A 17,716-nucleotide genomic window follows, 5' to 3' on the forward strand; every position below is an offset into this window, starting at 1 on the left:
TAGCTCATTATTTAGTAAATGAACAAATATCACTGTTGTGTTTTAAAACTGTACAGCTAATCTATCAATAAATTAGTACAACTTATTTAAAAAAAAAGTAGTGTTACGCAGCATGCACTCTTGTCGATACTCTCCCAAGAGAAGAGCCCTAGGCCTTTTCTAGTAGTGTTAGCCCTCTTTATAACGCTCGGCCTCATTGCTGTTCCCTTGGCTTTTTGGGAGAGATCTATTTTGGCTGATTCCAGGGGGATCTGCTTGGCTTTTACTGTGCTTTTTTTTTTTTGGCGTTTTATTATGTTTGTTTGCATTTGGTTTGAGTGATGAAATGACTTTCGTGTTGATGTTGCTTTGCTACTTTCTACTTGCTTTCCTTTAGTAAGTAATATTGTGGCCGCTGGTCACCACTGGCTGTAGTAATTGAAGTAAAACGTAAAAAAAGTCAAGTCAAATCAAGTCAACATTCCATTCTGTTCTCCTGTTCTCTTTTGGTCAATTGTTTAGTCACTCTCCTTTGTAATTTATGGTGCCAAATCGAAGCATGAAGAAGAAGGACACCAAACATGAGAAAGAAACCAAATCAACCCTTATTAACTGACACTAAATTAACTTTGTATTTCTTGGAATGCCGAATCTTCTTTTGTCTGCTTGGTTAATTTCAAAACATTTTAATAAGAGCAGATTTCCACGAGGTCATGTCTTCAATAATTTAATGTTTTGTTTGTTTAAAATTCAGGGGTAAAGATTCTTTTTTTTTTTTTTTGGTTGACTCATCAATTATTAGCCTAAATCCTATACAAGTCTTGACCTACCAGATGGAGATGGGTGCTCTCCCCGCAAAAACTGCACGGGCTAAATAAGGATGGATTTTCTATGGGAAGCCCGTGAACTACAGGTGAAGGTGGAATTACAAGAGTTGATTTTGGAAAATGAGTAGTGTGTCGGTTACTGGTTGGAAAAAAAAAATTAAAAAAACAATAAGTGTGTTTGGATTGTAAATTATTTGAGATATTTTTACTGTAACACTTTTTATGATGTGATGTATGTGAGATTAAAAAGTAATTGAAAAGATAAAAAAATGTATTGAAAGTTGTAATGGTGATGTAAACAAATAAATTTGGGCAAATAATCTCCGGTCCAAACACACTGATATGGCTTGATTGTCTAATGCTATATAGTGGACACTGCCAAAATAGATCGCATATAATAGTACATTTTTTAAAAGGGTGAAATTAAATTAAAAAATATTATAAATGTATATGCATGCATTTTAATAATATATAATGACTACGAATCAGATGTATTAACGAGTGATCATCAACCTCCGTTAAGTTTCTTTCTTAATGATTCAAACGGGTACTTGCAATTGAATCTCTTCCTTCTTCTTTTTTTAGGCTTAAGAACTATAATAGTATCATAACAAGAATGAAAAAAGTTTACTACACTTTCTTGAAATCCCTGTTTCTCAACCTCCATATGCAGCAGCAATATTAGTGGACCAAGTAGTTGAAGCCTTGAAGGGAACTAAATTAGCTGCCATTCTCATGCTCACCCCCTCTCTGCCCAAGTGAAGTGGATTCTCATGATAAGCAATCAATGCAGGCCCTTCTGCTCCAGATCGTTCTGCATAATTTGTGAGTTTTTCATCAACAATTATCATTGAAGAATTGAGCATGTTCAGTTGACCAACCGACCTGCATTGGAGAGAAGATATGAAGAAACTAATGAATAATCATGACCAACAACACAAATATCACTGGTGGGATCCGAAATTTGTGTACTCAGGAACTTGGGAGTTTCTTCCTCTATACAAGTAGTTGTAGTCTAGTCCCTGTAAAGAAACCTGACGTATCAAAACCAGTTGCAAGCTAGTTCGAGAAGGAAAGAACATGTAGAATATGATATAACTATTGATTTGGTGGTGTATTAATTATTCCGTTTATTTGGAGTTTTTTTTTTTTTTTTTCTGGAACTCCAATCAACAACATGACTTGAATGGCTCTCATTCAACAACTGTTCCATCAACCCCGTGCATGGAGACTGTGGAGAGACCTTCAGAAGAGTCAAATCAATTATTAAATTTAAAAATGAGACAAAACAATGAAGAAACTCATGCAAATAACCTAAGTTTGGCAAGTCAAAACAGATTTTATCTTATTTGTGATGATCAGTATACTTATAGAAGTTTTGGTCGGTTTTTATTTCTTATTTCTTGTTTTGTAAGTTTGGTAAAATTATGCATTGGGATTGGTCCAATGACCAACGTCGTCGAGTTCAAAGTTCGAATTCTGAACTTGATACGTAGGAGTAGAAAAGTGTATGAATGGGTGCGAGGGTTAAAATTTTGGAAAGCTATTTTCTTTTAAAATTTTTTTATTTTTTCGTAAACACATTTGCTAATCACTCTTTTATCTTGCATGCATCAAATCGCTACATTATTTTTTTCTATAAAAACTCCAAAAAAATAGAAACCAAACGGGACCAAAGTTTGGCAAAGTTACTTAACATATTCAAGCTGGTTAAATAACAATTAATTATGACTTGGTTTTTACAAGCAGCAGTCTTACCAATGAGACATCAATCTAATGGTTAAAATTGAAACCATTAAAATTAGATGTTCCGTCCCTCCCTATTTCTTAAATTCCATCCCCTACCCCACTAGGAAAAAAAATTAATAGTCTTATTAAGCTTATAATTTTTTTTCTTTACAATTATTTCTTTATTAGTTGAAATAATTAATGTAGTACTTTTTATGATTTGATATTTGTAAAATGTAAAAGGCAGTTGGGAATATAAAAAAGGTATGTTGAAAAATGTGTTTATGATATAAGCAAAATAATAGTCATTTTTTTAGATGTTGTTTATGTGAGGTAAAAAAAAAAGTTTAACAAATGTTGTTAAGAGAATATCATCAAAACTTTCTAAATTAAATTCCTTTAGGAGTTAAATCCAATAAAAGTAGTTAAACTCATTTTTTCCCAATAAACTCATTTAAAATGCCTCTCTCTCACGTTACTCCCTTGAATGTCTAATTGAATTAGTTCACCTCTTGTGTTATTACAATTTCTCAAATTGTATCATTACAATTGGGTTGGATAATCCATTTTCGAGTTGATTTTGGCACGTGCAATATACATGGTTTTGTGAATTGACCAAATTATCTTTCCACGTCACATAAATTTTTTACCAAAAAAAGTTTTTGAACAAACTTGAATCAATAAAATAAGTCAAAATTGTAACGCTTTTGATCCACGGGTTGGCCTAATTAACTTTTGAGCGAAATTACGGTACAAAATATGATTAATCTAAATTACTTGATAACTCACGATCCCAAGCATATATGCATACCATTTCCACTCCACGATTGCGAGATATCACAAAAATAAACTATGGATATTGCACTTGTCCTAAAAATTTTTAAACTTATAAGACATTTTTCATCAATTGGGTTGGAATAATTCAGACTTCAGAGTGTGAACATAGTGAAAGAAAACGTATAATAAACCACTAATATGCCACTAACTCACTAATCTACCCATTGCTAGCTTACGACTTTGTTATTATTTTTTTGGGGGTACATCTCAAACCTTCAAATCACAAATTTCAAATCACCTATTGCTAGCTTACGAAATGAAAGTTTTGCTAGCTTACGAAATGAAAGTTTTACGTCATGCTTGGATTGCTTGTTTTCATCGAAAAATATTATCGTTTTCCGTGATTACATTTTCCTATCACCTTTTTTCCTTACATATATCAAATTACTACAGTAAATTTTTCCATGAAAAATGACGGAAAATGCAATCCAAACATAACCTTAGTCCCTTTCTCAAGATTTTGCTGACAACTCATCACCCAAACACCAAAAAGGGCTTCCCCAGCAATTTTTTCCAAAGGCTTTTCTGGCAATTTTCAATCCAAGTGCACAAAACCCTCAATTTCCTTTCCCGCCATTTGCCTTCCTCTTCCCTCCTATCCATCCGCGTCCGCAACAGCAATGAGCAACCCGTGTCAGTTGTCTCCCTCTCGGTAGCAGAAAAACGGCAGCTGATGTTCACCGCATTCAGGTCATGCTCTTCTTCACTCTACTTTACCCACCACACTCTTTCGCTTCATCCCCTCAGAAAACCACTCGGCTTTAAGCCCTACTTTCTCATCTATTCTTCCTTCCCCGCAAAACCCTTCTCTCAGAGATCCCTCTTTCTCTCGATTCCATTAGTTAATCCAGGATCAATAGCAGCAATGGCTTCTCGCCCTTCTGCCTTCGACCTCCTCATGTCCAATGCCAGCAAGAAAAAGTCCGAGCAGAAACAACAAAAACCATCTCCCAAGAAACGCAAAACCACCACCCCCACCATCACTTCTCAAAATTCTGCTCCGATTTCAGTCAAAGAACCTGATTCAGCTCAAATTAAAGAAGCCCAGTTGGAAAAAGATATGAAAAATGACGTTTCGAGCAAGATTAAGGATGCCCAGCTGGGGAAAAGTGAGGAAGCGGTGGTTAAGAAACCTAAGGTGGTAATTACTCCTGATGAGAGCCTTCTTGAGTTGAAGGATAAGGCGGCAAGTTTTGATCCCAAGAAGGCGGCATATTGGGGAAAGGGACAAAGGGTGCCGTTTATGTTTGTAGCGAAGGCGTTGGATGCTATTTCTAAAGAATCAGGGCGGATTGCGATAACTGCAATTGTTTGTAACATGTTGAGGACTGTGATGGAAACGACGCCAGAGGATTTGGTGGCTGTTGTTTACCTTTTGGCGAACCGGATTGCTCCAGCTCATGAAGGATTGGAGCTTGGGATTGGGGATGCTTCGATTATTAAGGCTCTGTCCGAGGCGTGCGGAACAAAAGAAGCACAAATTAAGAAGCAGTACAAGGTGAAACTCTACTACATTCCAGTCACTCGTGTTTATCAAATCTTGGGTGTGGTTTAGAAATGATTGAATTTCTTTTCTTATCTCTGAATATTATTGTTTGTGGAGTTGGCTTTTCTTAACTTGATGCCAAGAAATTAAAGAAATTGTACTTCAAGTGAAATGACAGAATGATCGCTGGTAACTTGTTCTCAGTTCTAGTAAATGAAATTCTAGAGATTTTTGGCCTTGTTTCATTGATTACAAAACATTAATAAATGAGATGGAGAATAGGGGAGGAGAAAGAAACATAAGTCCCACGCTGTATTTAGGCCTCTGCCTAGCTGTGGCTTCAATGCTGTAGAATGCTGCTATGGTGATTATTATGTTGTCTGATTCGGTTTGCAAGGTATCTACTAACTCAGTACAAGCACTATTGTTCTTATACAAATTATCAAGAATGGGATTAGAAAAAAAGCTTGTCCAGTCAAATGCCACATTTAATTGAATATTTTGAATTTAGCTTTGGTGCTATGTTGATGTCAAAAACATTTGATCCTTTGCCTGTGATTTTAGTTCTGGGCTCGATTTTGGTTCTACGAAGTAACTGCATAATTTGAGAAGCTGCTTTAGTTTTACCTTGTTACTTTCTTTGGCTGCAGCTGTACGTTGGTTGTTGTTACATTTTGTACGCTGTAGCTTGTCTGGAAATTTTTTTTTTTAATTGATCTAAGATACAATTTGCAAAATGTGTTTTATAGTAGTGATATCTACTTAAAGATATAGAAAAATTTATCATTTATTCTCTTTATGATTTACTTGACTTCTGTGACTCTAGTTGCTTGATTTAATGGAAGGCTCTGGCTGATCTTTCTGCAATGAGTACACTGCACTTGTTTTAAGAAATTTTGTAGTTAGAGGAGCAGAATTTCATTCAAAGCTTGTGAATGGTGTAGTCTAGTTATATTTGCTTAATAATTTGTGTGCAGGAATCTCCTGACATATCAAAATCCTGCAAGTTTTTGCCCGCAATTTCTTTCTTCTTTTTGATTTTGAATGATTACTTCACTATCCGACTTGCCTCAGGAGCTTGGTGATCTAGGCCTTGTTGCAAAAGCAAGCCGTTCGTCTCAGTCTTTAATGCGCAAACCAGAAGCACTAACTGTTGTTAAAGTTTTTGATACATTTCGCCTTATTGCTAAGGTACCTTTGAATTTTCCCATTTCATGGACTTGGATGATGAGCTTTGATCTTATTCGCTGTAGATGAGAGTTAAACTGGATTGCCTTATTCCTTAAGATATTCATAGCTGCCTTTATTGGTTTCCATACATGAAACTTGAAATCTATTTTTTGAAATGTTTTGGAGCTAGAGTACACTAACTACCTGTTTGGTTGGTATTCTGGAATGGCAATAGCAATGAGTATCAAAGGTCCTCAATCGTAATGGGTTTTAGCAACTTCTTTTCGTATGTTTGGTTTGTTGTGGTGAAATAGGAATCCACTGAATTTTTTTTTTTTTAGTATGTCTAGCTAATTCTTTTCCCCCTTTTGCCAACTTTGTTATCTTTCTTCCCAAATGGACTCTGTATGACTGCAACTAGACCGCCACCGAACTCAGCCAACAACGAAATTCAAAAAAAAAAAAAAAAAACTCAGCCAACAACAAACAACAAAAGCAGCCGCTAACATCACATCCATTCTTGCCAAACTAGAAATGTTTTCAACTCTTTGAATCATCCCACTAATCCCCACCAATTTCAAATGACAGCACACTATTTTTTCAAAATTTCATATATCTGCAAAACCGCCAAAATCACCACAAACTGTTAATCAAAACTTTGATCCATCATGAATTCCCAACAACACCCCACAACACTGTTAATATGTAGGAAAGGCTGATCTACCATGAGACCAACAAAAAAAAAACCTCAATTATCTATCTCTAGCTTGGCTTCCATGGTCGTTGCATGTTGAAGGGAGGGCTGACTGGTAGAGGAGAGGATGGGTTAGGAGGTAAAAGTGAAAGTTGCGAGGGGGGCAAGAGAAGCATAGGTAGAGAGAGAGAGAGAGAGAGAGAGAGAGAGAGAGAGAGAGAGAGTAAGATAAAGATTACAGAGGAAACGGAAGAGAGAGAGACGGGTGAGAAAAGTTGAACATCAGGGGGGAGAGAGAGAGGCTTTTTTTTTTTTTGGGATGATGGGTAATCAGCCGAGATATGCACATGAATTGGTGCTTGTTTATTAACTTATAATTTATTGATCTAGAGAAGAGCATAACGGTTTACTTCTTTTAGTTTTGTAACTGTATCTCTATGTGATTTGCATTAGGAATCTGGTAAGGATAGTCAAGAGAAGAAAAAGAATCATATCAAGGCACTACTGGTTGCTGCTACTGATTGTGAACCTCAGTACTTGATTCGTCTGCTCCAGGTGAGACAATTGAAGATCTAATATCACAAATTGGCACCTTTAATCCCTGAAAATTATTCTTGAACTCTACATGCAGGCGAAACTGCGCATTGGTTTAGCTGAGCAAACTCTGTTAGCTGCTTTGGGCCATGCTGCAGTTTATGCTGATAAGCAATCTTCAACTCCTGCAAATATAGATTCTTCTTTAGAAGAGGTATCTTGGCATGAATTTAAACTTCTGAGAGAGTTTGAATCAATTTTTTAATTAGATTTTATTATTATGCTAATACTATGTGCAAATTTAAGAGAGAGTTTTTTGTTTATTGCATAAACATGTTGTGAAATTGCTTTCCTTCCCTCAGGCTGCTAAAATCGTGAAACAAGTTTACTCGGTAATTCCAGTCTATGATAAAATAATCCCTGCTCTTCTTGCTGATGGTGTATGGGATCTTCCCAAGACATGTAGCTTTTCACCTGGTGTTCCTGTTGGACCTATGCTAGCAAAACCAACTAAGGGAGTTTCTGAAATATTGGATAAGTTTCAGGATATTGAATTCACCTGTGAATACAAGTATGATGGAGAACGTGCTCAGGTAGCAAGAAACTAGACATGACGCCTATGTTATATGCCTTTCCTTTCACAGTCTTGGTGATGTGTGTTTGTCTAACCATGTCCTGCAGATTCACTACATGGAGGATGGTACAGTGGAGATATATAGTCGAAATGCAGAAAGAAACACTGGAAAGTATCCTGATGTTGTGGATGCAATTTCAAGGTACTTTTATTGTAGCCCATTCCAACTTTGATTTGGAACATGCTCACAAGCTGGTTAATGGTTTGATGAACAGGAAGAGTCTCTTTACTTGGTTGAGTAAGGCTGTCTGAGCTTAGCACTGTACTTTCACTGCTGTGGTGGGCCTTCTCATGATGGGTTTTTGTAGTCTATTGCTTTCTTAATGAGCAGAAACATAATTTACATAGTTGGGTATGAGAGTATATCAGTAGAGCTTATTTTTAAGAATGACTAGTTGTTTCCTACTAACATTACAAGTCTGCCAGAAAATCTCTCTCAATTTTCCTGACATTTAGCTGTTTTATTGCAGGTTTAAAAGGCCGTCTGTAACCTCATTTGTTCTTGATTGTGAAATTGTTGCATTTGATCGTGAGAAGAAAAAAATTCTCCCCTTCCAGGTGAACTGTTTACTTCTGTAATATTGAGCTTGCCTAAGTGCAAGATCTTTGTAAATCTGATTTTGTCATGGGCCTGCTGAAGTGGTCCTTTTAACTATGCTAGCACATCAGAACAATTGAAGTTAAATAGAAAAATCGATTGCTAACTGATTTAAGTCTCCCATTCTGGCTCTAGCATTGCTTATTGTGTAGCCTTCATGATCTTTGTTGTGGCATATGACAACAACATATACAATGTTAATAATTTATGTACAATCAATGCTGAAGTATTAAATTGGCAAAGTAACAAATCTCCTTCAATCCTGTATTGGGAAGAAAGTGGTCGAGTCATCTTTGTTTTTCGTTTGTGAACTCGTCAACTTTGGGTGCTGTAAGAATCATCTTGGTATTGAGCATGCTCAAAATCCTAGGGCTATCTGTTATGGGCTATCTCATCATGAACTTAAATGGGGCATGCCTGGGGCCTGGCCCATGAAATGCTTCCCAACACCTTCAGTCCCCCTATGGGATATCTTAAAACTACACGTGCAAGTTCTTTCTTGCATCTATTTCAGGTGCTTCATTTGAGTCAGTTGATGTCATATAATTCTTGATTTTCTTTGATAGGAACTGGAGATTTTTGAGTGTTGAGGTATTAAAGTTTCGGCCAATTTGATCTGTCCAGTGTCTGCTCTAAAATATTTGAAGGTGGTGAAATTTTGATGAATATGACTAAGGGTAGATTCATTACTAATTGGGCTACTTTTTGTTGATCAAATGAGGAATTTACACTTTGACGGATGATGATGCTACATGGATGTTAGGCCAAACAACTTGAAAATTGAATTTGGAATATATTGTATTTGATTTGATGCTTTTGTATAAGCACTTTTTTTAGTTTCTTTTCGGTAATTCAAGTCAAGCTTTGGCAAACAGACCATCATTAGTCTCCATCAGGGGCCTTGCCTTAATCTTGTAACATGTCCACAAATTTTACTGATTTATATATATCAGGCTATTCTTTTCTACTGACCATGTCCCTACCACCCACCAGGAGGATAAAGGGGACACACTTAGGTTTCCTAAACATTTGTTGTCTCTACACTTTATCCTTCTAAGTATATTTCTTGTCATTTAGGAGCCAGCTTCTTCTGGTGTTCAGCTTTTCATTTTGCTGGAAAGAGTGTTACACATGAATTGTTACTTGATGAAATGCTAGAGTTGTAAGAATGGTATTACAAATTCAGACTTAAAAGTATGAATTGGTGGCAGGTCCTCAGCACACGGGCTCGTAAAAATGTGGTCTTGAGTGAAATAAAGGTTGGTGTTTGCATATATGCTTTTGATATCTTGTATATCAATGGCCAACCTCTTCTACAAGCACAGCTTGACAGTCGAAGGCAGGTATGCTAATTTTTGTTCAATGATGTTAATATCTTTATCTGCTTTTAGCGTTGGGCAAAAGACTCTTGGATTTTTTTTAAAGTCAAATTACTAAAATGGTTTGACCAAAATGTTTTGAGTATCGCATAAAGAACGTCTTGTGACTCTCCTCCTCTCCTTTTCCCATGATAAAATAAACTAAAAAGAATCCAAATGACAGTGCTTGCTCAGTAAACATGTCTCAGGCTATTATCTTTAATGCTGATTGTCGACCTTTTAGTAGTCATGTTATTTTCCTTTACTCTTTATGACTGGTTTTATGCAGCATCTTTACGAGTCATTTGAGGAAGAACCTGGCTTTTTTCAATTTGCTACAGCAGTAACATCAAATGATCTTGAGGAAATACAGAAGTTCCTTGAAGCTGCTGTTGATGCCAGGTAACTCGTCTTTGCAGAGTTCAAGATCATTTTCCTGTCTTGGCCTTATTGTATTGTTACTAATTGGCTTAATCTACTTTATTTACTGTTAGAATTTTTCTTTTTTAATCTTTGACTTCTGCACTTGGCGGAATCGTAATTATTATATCTGTCAACTTTTGCCTGTGGACAAAGTTTTGTACAATACAGTTTCTCTCTGTTAGGTCAAACCTGTTGTATTCGATGATCTTATGCTTGCCTAGTGCAATATAAGATCATCCAACCTTATGGCTTCTAGTGCACTAGAATTTTGGCCGGTCAGAAAAGTCAACTAGTTAGATAATTTAATTCAGTTTTTTCTCTGTACATCTGTCATTTTTTCTTGTTATATGTTCCTAATGTGCTGTGGTCTAAGGAGTTCTTTTTCCCTTTTTTTCCCTGCATTAATAGATGGTGAAATGTAATATTATTTGTCTAAGAAGTAGTAGTTTCTCCCTTTTTTCTGGCTTCAAAGTTGAGATGTGCTTAGCTTCACCTGAGGGCTCCTAGCTTGGAGCTTCTTTCTGCAGAATCAACAAAAATGTTTCTACAGATTCTACAAGAACTGTTTGTTATTTTGTCTATCCATCTTTGCAGTTGTGAGGGGTTGATAATTAAGACATTGAAGAAAGATGCCACGTATGAGCCTTCCAAGCGGTCAAATAACTGGCTGAAGTTGAAAAAGGATTACATGGATAGGTATGTGCATTGAACTCACAGCACTGGCTATTCCTTTTGGGCTTGAGCAACTTACTTTTCACCTTATATGATCTGCAGTACGGGTGACTCACTGGATTTGGTTCCCATTGCTGCTTTCCATGGCCGGGGAAAACGTACTGGTAATTTGACATATCATATTTTTGAGAGGACACTAAGTGATTATTCGCTTATTTTGGCTCAGATTCAGATTTGTGTCACTATGCTTGACATTCTTCACCCTAGCTTCAGATATAGTTACCAGTGTATACTCTTTTGCTTTTTAATTGGGTTTGTATTGCTGCATTTATTGGAAGTTGGTTTCATAACTTTGTTGAACCATTTTTAGGTGTTTATGGAGCCTTTCTCCTTGCTTGTTATGATGTCAACAACGAAGAATTCCAGAGCATATGTAAAATTGGTAATGTGCCTACTTAATGGTTCACTGTGAAATTTACCTTGATAGGAAACTTCAATTACTTTGTCTAAACTCTAAATACATACATCCCTTGACATCAAGTGATAAGAAACTTCTTGGTTGTGCTTAGGCACTGGATTTTCTGAAGCTGTGCTTGAAGAGCGCTCTGCCAGCTTGCGCTCTAAAGTTATTCCCAAGCCAAAGGTATTTCATTTACTTCCTCATTGAATAGGAAGAATTTTGTATTTCTGTAAACCTTATACGGATTCTGACATGCTTCTGGATTTAAATGATATCCCAGTCTTATTACCGGTACTCAGATACAATCAATCCAGATGTATGGTTTGAACCTATTGAGGTAGTAAAAGTTATCCTCTGCTTCCTTTTCTGTTCATTGTTTGTGATTTTCTTCCTTTTTTTCATTACTCTGCTTTTTACATCAGTGCCAGCTGGCTCACATAATCTTTCAATGTCTATTCTTTTGTGAGATTCTCATTGATCGTAATGAATTAGGCAATAATTCTATGCCAATGTTTTGTGATATTCTTTTCCAGATTGTTTCTGTACTCAGGAAGAAATGTTGGGAGCGAAGTTTTCTTGCTCTATGGGTTTTGTTTGATACATCCATTTTTTTAGACTTAAGTTGGATGCTTTATTAGCATTCTTCGTGTTGTACATGTGGGAATCCCGTTCCTTGTGAATATAGACTTTCTTCTAGCATGCTCCTTTTTTATGCAGATTATTGTTCTGCCTCATACAGTGATCTTTTGAGTCATATACTCTTTCAGGTTTGGGAGGTAAAAGCTGCTGATCTGACTATCAGTCCTGTTCATCGTGCTGCTACTGGTATTGTGGATTCAGACAAGGTATTTGTTTACTTCCAAGCGTGTACAATTAAGTTAAAGAATACATCTGAACTTCCTGGCAGTGAATCCATCATACTTTGATTAAGCTCTTAAGATTAATTTTACTGGTCATTTTCTCCTCCCTTTTTCTATCATTCTATCCTTTTTTGCAAGCATTGGCAAAACCAAGACTTTTTGTTAGCCGCTGGGTGTTTTTTTTTATTGTTTTTTTTGTTGTTGGGGGGGGGGGGGGGCGCTGCGGTGCTCTGTTAAGTGCTATAAGATTTTTAAAACATTAGAAGGGGCAAACCCTTTTGTCAAAAAGGACTACTTTGAAAATAAATTATGTACATGGTAAAATCTTTAGACTTCATTCAATTTTGGAGGGAGTGCTGCCCCTCGTCGTCCCCCAAAGGAAAGTGTATATGGCTGTTGAACTTCATGCCACATCGTGGCACTTTTTTTTCCTCTGACATACCAAACTAGTGGTAAACCGGGTGTTGAGATTATTGTTATGTAGATCGTGAGTTATTCTTAGACAATGAAAAATTTTGTTCCTGTGATTCAAATCTGATATCCCTTCACCTTGTTAATTTTAATTTTCCAAAGGGAATTTCTCTTCGGTTTCCACGTTTACTACGGGTTCGAGAAGATAAGAATCCAGAGGATGCCTCTTCTGCTGATATGGTAAAGAAAAATCTTTTGATTACTGGTTCTTTATTAATTCACTGATAATCTTTCGCACGTTAATGAAATGTTGCCTGGGCCTCTTTCTGAATTGTTGTTGGATTGCAGGTAGCAGATATGTATAGAGCTCAGAAACACAATCAAAGTAACCGCGATGATGATGAGCAATAATGAAAGCAATTAGTTGGATATTTTAGTTCATTTATAGAAATGATGCCTATTGTGCATGTCTGGGCATCCACAAAAGTAAGTCGTGCCCTCTGGAAACTTGTGTTATTGTCAAATTTGATGCACTGGTTTCACTGATCTAAGTAATATTCACAGTGTGAGTAATATAACCAGTCATTTAAAACCCATTTAATTTCTTGAATTATGATTTATGAGTCACAGCTACCAAAATAATGTTAAAACCTGTCCAGATACTTTTGATTATATTGCTTGCATGCATCTTTAGATAAAAACCCTGTATTTATTTCACAATCATATCTGTGTCTTACAACTTTTTTTTTTGTGGTGGTGTGTGTTTGTTTGGTGGGGATTCCCTCTCTCTCTCTCTCATACATGCACGCACACACACACATTTAGGATTTTGCCATTTTGGTATTAAGTTTGTCATCATTCTAATGCTGGTTTCCCATCCTTCCAATACTGATACCCAAAATTCGAGAGGTGACAGTTCTGGTTTTCAAGTTGCAGACCCTCCCATCTGCTGTAAACTTTCTTCTATTGCTATCAAAGATAGAGAAGCGCTGCAATACTCGGATTCTTTTAGTTGCTGTTCCAGTTTTCCCATATAATCTGTTGATTCATTTTAAAATCTGGCTTTAGCACTTTCCAGCTGTTACATGTATAATTTGATCTATACCTGGGCAAAGGAAAGAAGGCGGAAAAAAAGAAAAAGAAAGACGGACTTCCAAGCCTGTTGCTTATACGGTGGGAGCATTATCCCTCAGGTTATTACTTGGTCTGAATGTGTTCTAGAAAATGGCACATGTTACAGCTGGAGACCGAGTATTTACTTGACCTGCTTGTGCATGTTGTCAAGAGGAAGAAGACATCGCGTTTCCACGGGAAAACGCAGTTGGGTTTTGGATTTCAAGTTTACCAGTTGTGATACAACTGGAATGCCTCTTCACAGTTTCATATCTACGTCTGGGGTGATTAGCACGATATTGTCTTTCTCTATCAATTCTCAAATTTTCTTTGGGGCACCAGACTTGGGTTCTTGGGACCAATGATTACTTGCTGTGCTGCTGTGGGATTTGGAAACGTTAGTAAACCTGGCAATGATGTTGGTTAAACGCGCATTAGGCGTGGATGGGGGGTAGGTTAGGTATGGGATTGAAAAGGATGGGTCTCAGGCCTTTGAGAGCGCTCCCTTTGGAGGCTGCAAGAGTTCGTTAAAAGACTTTTGAAGTCAAAGAACCGCAATCGCGTTAGTACTTCCATCTGACTCTTTCTAGTCATCATCAGGTAGCAGAAACTTCCGCCACCACCAGGGCGGATTGGATTTTTGAAACTCTGCCGTTAATTTTTTGCAACGAAGAGAAGAGAGTTTCTGGTCTAAAGTGTTTACCCCAGGAGTCGAGAACATTTGCAAGATGCCTAAACCGTTATCCTCTTTCACACTTGCGCATGATCGAATGTAGTAATTATTCACTGCTAAAAATGTCTGATAGCTGATATTCTATGGTTCTACTAAAAATGTCGGACCTAAGACTCTTGACGCGACTCGACTCTTCATTTTTCTTCTGAGTAGAGGCTCTTTCTTTGCCTTGCTCCGCACTTCCATGAGCTGGAAATTGGTTGTTTTTAGTGACAAGGATAGTGACAGGGAAGAGAAATGAAAAATGCAAAATTGGCCTTTGTAGCTTGTGTTCGGACCATAGGAAAAGGCAGCAGTGAAAACTTCCCGAGTCTATATTCTGAAATGGCAATAACACTTAGAAGCAGCCTAAAGGACGAAACAATTGGATTATTCCCTGCGTCCATACTAGTAGTCTATTAACAATTGGATGCCTTGTGAACATGAGAAAGAAACTGCAGCACGCACTCACACTTGTATTTGCCTCTGCTTTGGACTTCTGTAATTGACCGCCACAACAAAAAATTACTGAACTTTTTGGAATTAGCTAACCAAATACGAGGGGAGTGGGGGTGGATGGAGAAATGGGGAAAGCAGTAGCAGCAGATTAAAGAAAACTTTGGATCAAAATGTACCTAAAAATGATTTGAGATGCATCAAATCCACTTAAAATAATAAATCACACACAAGTAGTAGATCCTGATTCTGATTTGTGGGAACCACTCGACCCGACAACAAGGCTCTCGTGGACCTAGTGGCTCTTGGCTATGGCCTTCTGCTACCTTCCAATGTAACCAATCCACGTTCTTGAAAAAAAACATGATCTTTTTTTTTTTTTTTTTTTAAAAAAAAAACATTTTGATGTTCCGTTTACATAAACATTTTGATGTTCCTCCAAACCCCCACAACCCCTCTTTCCCCACTCTATTTTCCCACCTCCCACTGCATGACACATTGTCAAGAAACTATAGCAGGCAGGTGGAACATCAGACATTGCACGTTGAGTGAACGTTTGTACGACCATGCTAGTCAAGTTAATTCTGCTGATAGCCCCTTTCGCTTGAGCAAATCACAAGCATGCATTTCTTATTCATCATATATCTGCATCATGACTAAATTATGAGCGACAAAATTGTTGCATTATTACTTGCATACATAACCAAACTCAACAATATTTGAATTGCACGTCGAATCTGCAAAATATCCCCTTGGAATTATATTGGAAAATCAAATCCCCTTTGCACAAGGTAGAGGGAATTTTGACATTGGTGAAGCAGACAAACCAACCAATACTGAGGCAGAAACAAGCTAAAAAGTAAAAAAACAGGACCACAACAAACATCCCTGTCTCCCTAGTCTTCTCCTACAGCTGATTAACTTTGATCTTTTCAGCCTCTTAACTCAAGAATTTCTGAACTATGTACAGAATGCTAGTATATGATCAGTTGACCCCAGGTTCCAAAATCGTACTCCAAGCCTCCTCTAAGAAAAGAACTACTTGTATCACTCTGCTTTATGGGGTGGAAGTAGATTAACGGCACTAATAGTCATTGAAGAACGAGCCTTTGATACTTGGCTTCAGTTGAAGAATCAGAGCCTTCAAAGTAACCCCTTTTCCTGTTCATTCTGCCACAGTTGTTAATGTTACTGTTGTAGGCAGCAATGGTGAGTAAAGAATCTTGATTTAGGGAGTGACCCGATAGTGTTGGAGGTGTAGGTGGTGGTGGAACGACCACCGGTGGCGGTGGAATCTGGTAGGAGTCGAGTGGTGGTGGGGGGTGGCGCCACTGTGGGAGAGGGCCAGCTAAAAGAAGTGTCTGAAGCAACGGTCCAGCTTTCATAACAGCTTGCAAGAACTTCCCTTTTTCAGGCAATGGCCTGTCTGTCAAAATAGGCAATGTTGGGTCTAATTCTGTTGTGGGATGTTGTGGTTGAACTTGAAGCTGATGAGTCAATTCCTGCGGCGGATTTTGCTCAATAATTGGCGATGAAACAATGCTTTCTTCGCAGTCGGAGGAAGAAAAGCCGTTGTTGGAGTCCATTCCTCCTCCTCTTCTGGGCTCATCTTCGATGCTTGAAATTCCAGAGAGGGGTGCTGATTGCTGATTCTGGCGCTGAAGCATCAGCTGCTGCTGCTGGAGCAGTAGCTTATCAAGCACAAGTCTTTGGCATTGTTCTTGTGCTTCATCCCTTTCTTTGATGGTTCTGCTGAGCAAATCTTTGAGCTGAAATAGCTGATCATCTCTCATTTTGAGCTCCTCTTGTGCTTTTAGCCTTGCGTTCTCCAGCTCCATAGTAGTCAGCAGAAGTGATTGCCTCAGTTCATCCATGCCCTGTTTCAGCCAAACAAACATCTTTAGTACACATTACAATTCTCGTCAGATCAAATGAATGGATTGAAGATATAAATAATGCCTAACCTTTCCTTGGTAGAAGTAAGCCCAATTCAGAAGAGGACCCCTCTGGTTTTCCATAGTGCTGCTGCAGTTGTAGCAAGTTAAATTGATGATGGATAAAGTTGAAGCCTTGGAAGGGAGAAAGACAAGGGAAGTCGGGTGGAGGAGGCCTAAAAGAGGAATGTGTAATTAATAGGAGTGATAATTGTGGTCATTTTATAAGGACTTGTTTGTTGTACTGTAGTCAATTGCATGCTACTTGCGCATTTGTTTGTGTTACATTTTCCTCCCCCCGCCCTCCAAAAGAGTGGGTGTATAGACTGTGGAGTGGGAGAAAAAATGTAGAAAAGGCCAAGAGCAGCCTACGGGGTTGGAGGAGACCCAAAGGCCAAGAAACACATTTGATATTTTGATCTGACTGGGTTTTTTAGTAGTATTTGTTTTGTACACTCAACAAGTCAGTCAGATGGCTCGACGCAGCACATATAGTACGTACTAGTGGGAGTAGAGTATCTATGTGTCCATCTACGGCAGAACTGAGAATTACACATCAGCGCCAAATGCGGGGGTAAAGACAGCCTCTTGATCGTCTTGCACCAATCACACGACAATTCTATCCTCCAAACCGACTATGTCTCTGTGTGTGTATATATATATATATACGTTTTTATTTTATACAAAATTTTAAGAATTTAAGAGTCGAATTAGAAATATCCCGACTATTTATTTATTATAGACAAAACTATATGTTTATATTCTACACGTAAAAGAAAATAAAAGGGATACTTTGGCATTCGACATTAAATTCCTGCAAGGTTTCTGCA

General features: G+C 37.6%; 2 protein-coding genes across 6 annotated transcripts; one reads left to right on the plus strand and one right to left on the minus strand.

Moving 5' to 3' along the window:
* The first annotated feature begins 3,882 nt into the window (after nt 1-3,882).
* LOC113707045 (DNA ligase 1-like) lies at nt 3,883-13,267 on the plus strand. 5 transcript variants are annotated; one of them, XM_027229200.2, is made up of 17 exons: nt 3,888-4,869; nt 5,932-6,048; nt 7,175-7,276; nt 7,353-7,469; nt 7,618-7,848; nt 7,937-8,031; nt 8,360-8,447; nt 9,699-9,830; nt 10,135-10,247; nt 10,863-10,964; nt 11,043-11,104; nt 11,311-11,382; nt 11,510-11,583; nt 11,681-11,737; nt 12,168-12,245; nt 12,834-12,911; nt 13,020-13,267. In XM_027229200.2, the coding sequence occupies exons 1-17, from the start codon at nt 4,045-4,047 to the stop codon at nt 13,080-13,082; spliced, it is 2,406 nt and encodes an 801-aa protein (XP_027085001.1). In that variant the 5' UTR covers nt 3,888-4,044; the 3' UTR covers nt 13,083-13,267. The 5 variants fall into 5 exon arrangements, with proteins under 5 accessions (XP_071914484.1, XP_071914466.1, XP_071914469.1 ...); XM_072058365.1 differs by lacking the exon at nt 7,353-7,469 and having other exon boundaries at nt 3,887-4,869; XM_072058368.1 differs by lacking the exon at nt 5,932-6,048 and having other exon boundaries at nt 3,887-4,869.
* Nucleotides 13,268-15,690: 2,423 nt separating this feature from the next.
* On the minus strand, nt 15,691-17,291 carry LOC140010810 (uncharacterized). Its single transcript, XM_072058387.1, has 2 exons — nt 16,917-17,291; nt 15,691-16,829 (listed from the first exon to the last, which is right to left on the minus strand). The coding sequence occupies exons 1-2, from the start codon at nt 16,968-16,970 to the stop codon at nt 16,044-16,046; spliced, it is 840 nt and encodes a 279-aa protein (XP_071914488.1). The 5' UTR covers nt 16,971-17,291; the 3' UTR covers nt 15,691-16,043.
* Between the last annotated feature and the right edge of the window lie 425 nt (nt 17,292-17,716).

The sequence above is a fragment of the Coffea arabica genome, chromosome 1e (genome assembly GCF_036785885.1).
Source record: "Coffea arabica cultivar ET-39 chromosome 1e, Coffea Arabica ET-39 HiFi, whole genome shotgun sequence".
Classification (NCBI taxonomy): Eukaryota; Viridiplantae; Streptophyta; class Magnoliopsida; order Gentianales; family Rubiaceae; genus Coffea; species Coffea arabica.

What these genes read in the sequence shown, in the direction of transcription:
- LOC113707045 (XM_027229200.2), top strand. Translation starts at nt 4,045, where the DNA reads ATGTTCACCGCATTCAGGTCATGCTCTTCTTCACTCTACTTTACCCAC. An exon ending in AGCTTGACAGTCGAAGGCAG is followed by an intron (nt 9,831 to 10,134) that starts GTATGCTAATTT and finishes GGTTTTATGCAG; the next exon opens with CATCTTTACGAGTCATTTGA. An exon ending in GTATTGTGGATTCAGACAAG is followed by an intron (nt 12,246 to 12,833) that starts GTATTTGTTTAC and finishes AATTTTCCAAAG; the next exon opens with GGAATTTCTCTTCGGTTTCC.
- LOC140010810 (XM_072058387.1), bottom strand. Translation starts at nt 16,970, where the DNA reads ATGGAAAACCAGAGGGGTCCTCTTCTGAATTGGGCTTACTTCTACCAA. An exon ending in CTTACTTCTACCAAGGAAAG is followed by an intron (nt 16,830 to 16,916) that starts GTTAGGCATTAT and finishes TGGCTGAAACAG; the next exon opens with GGCATGGATGAACTGAGGCA.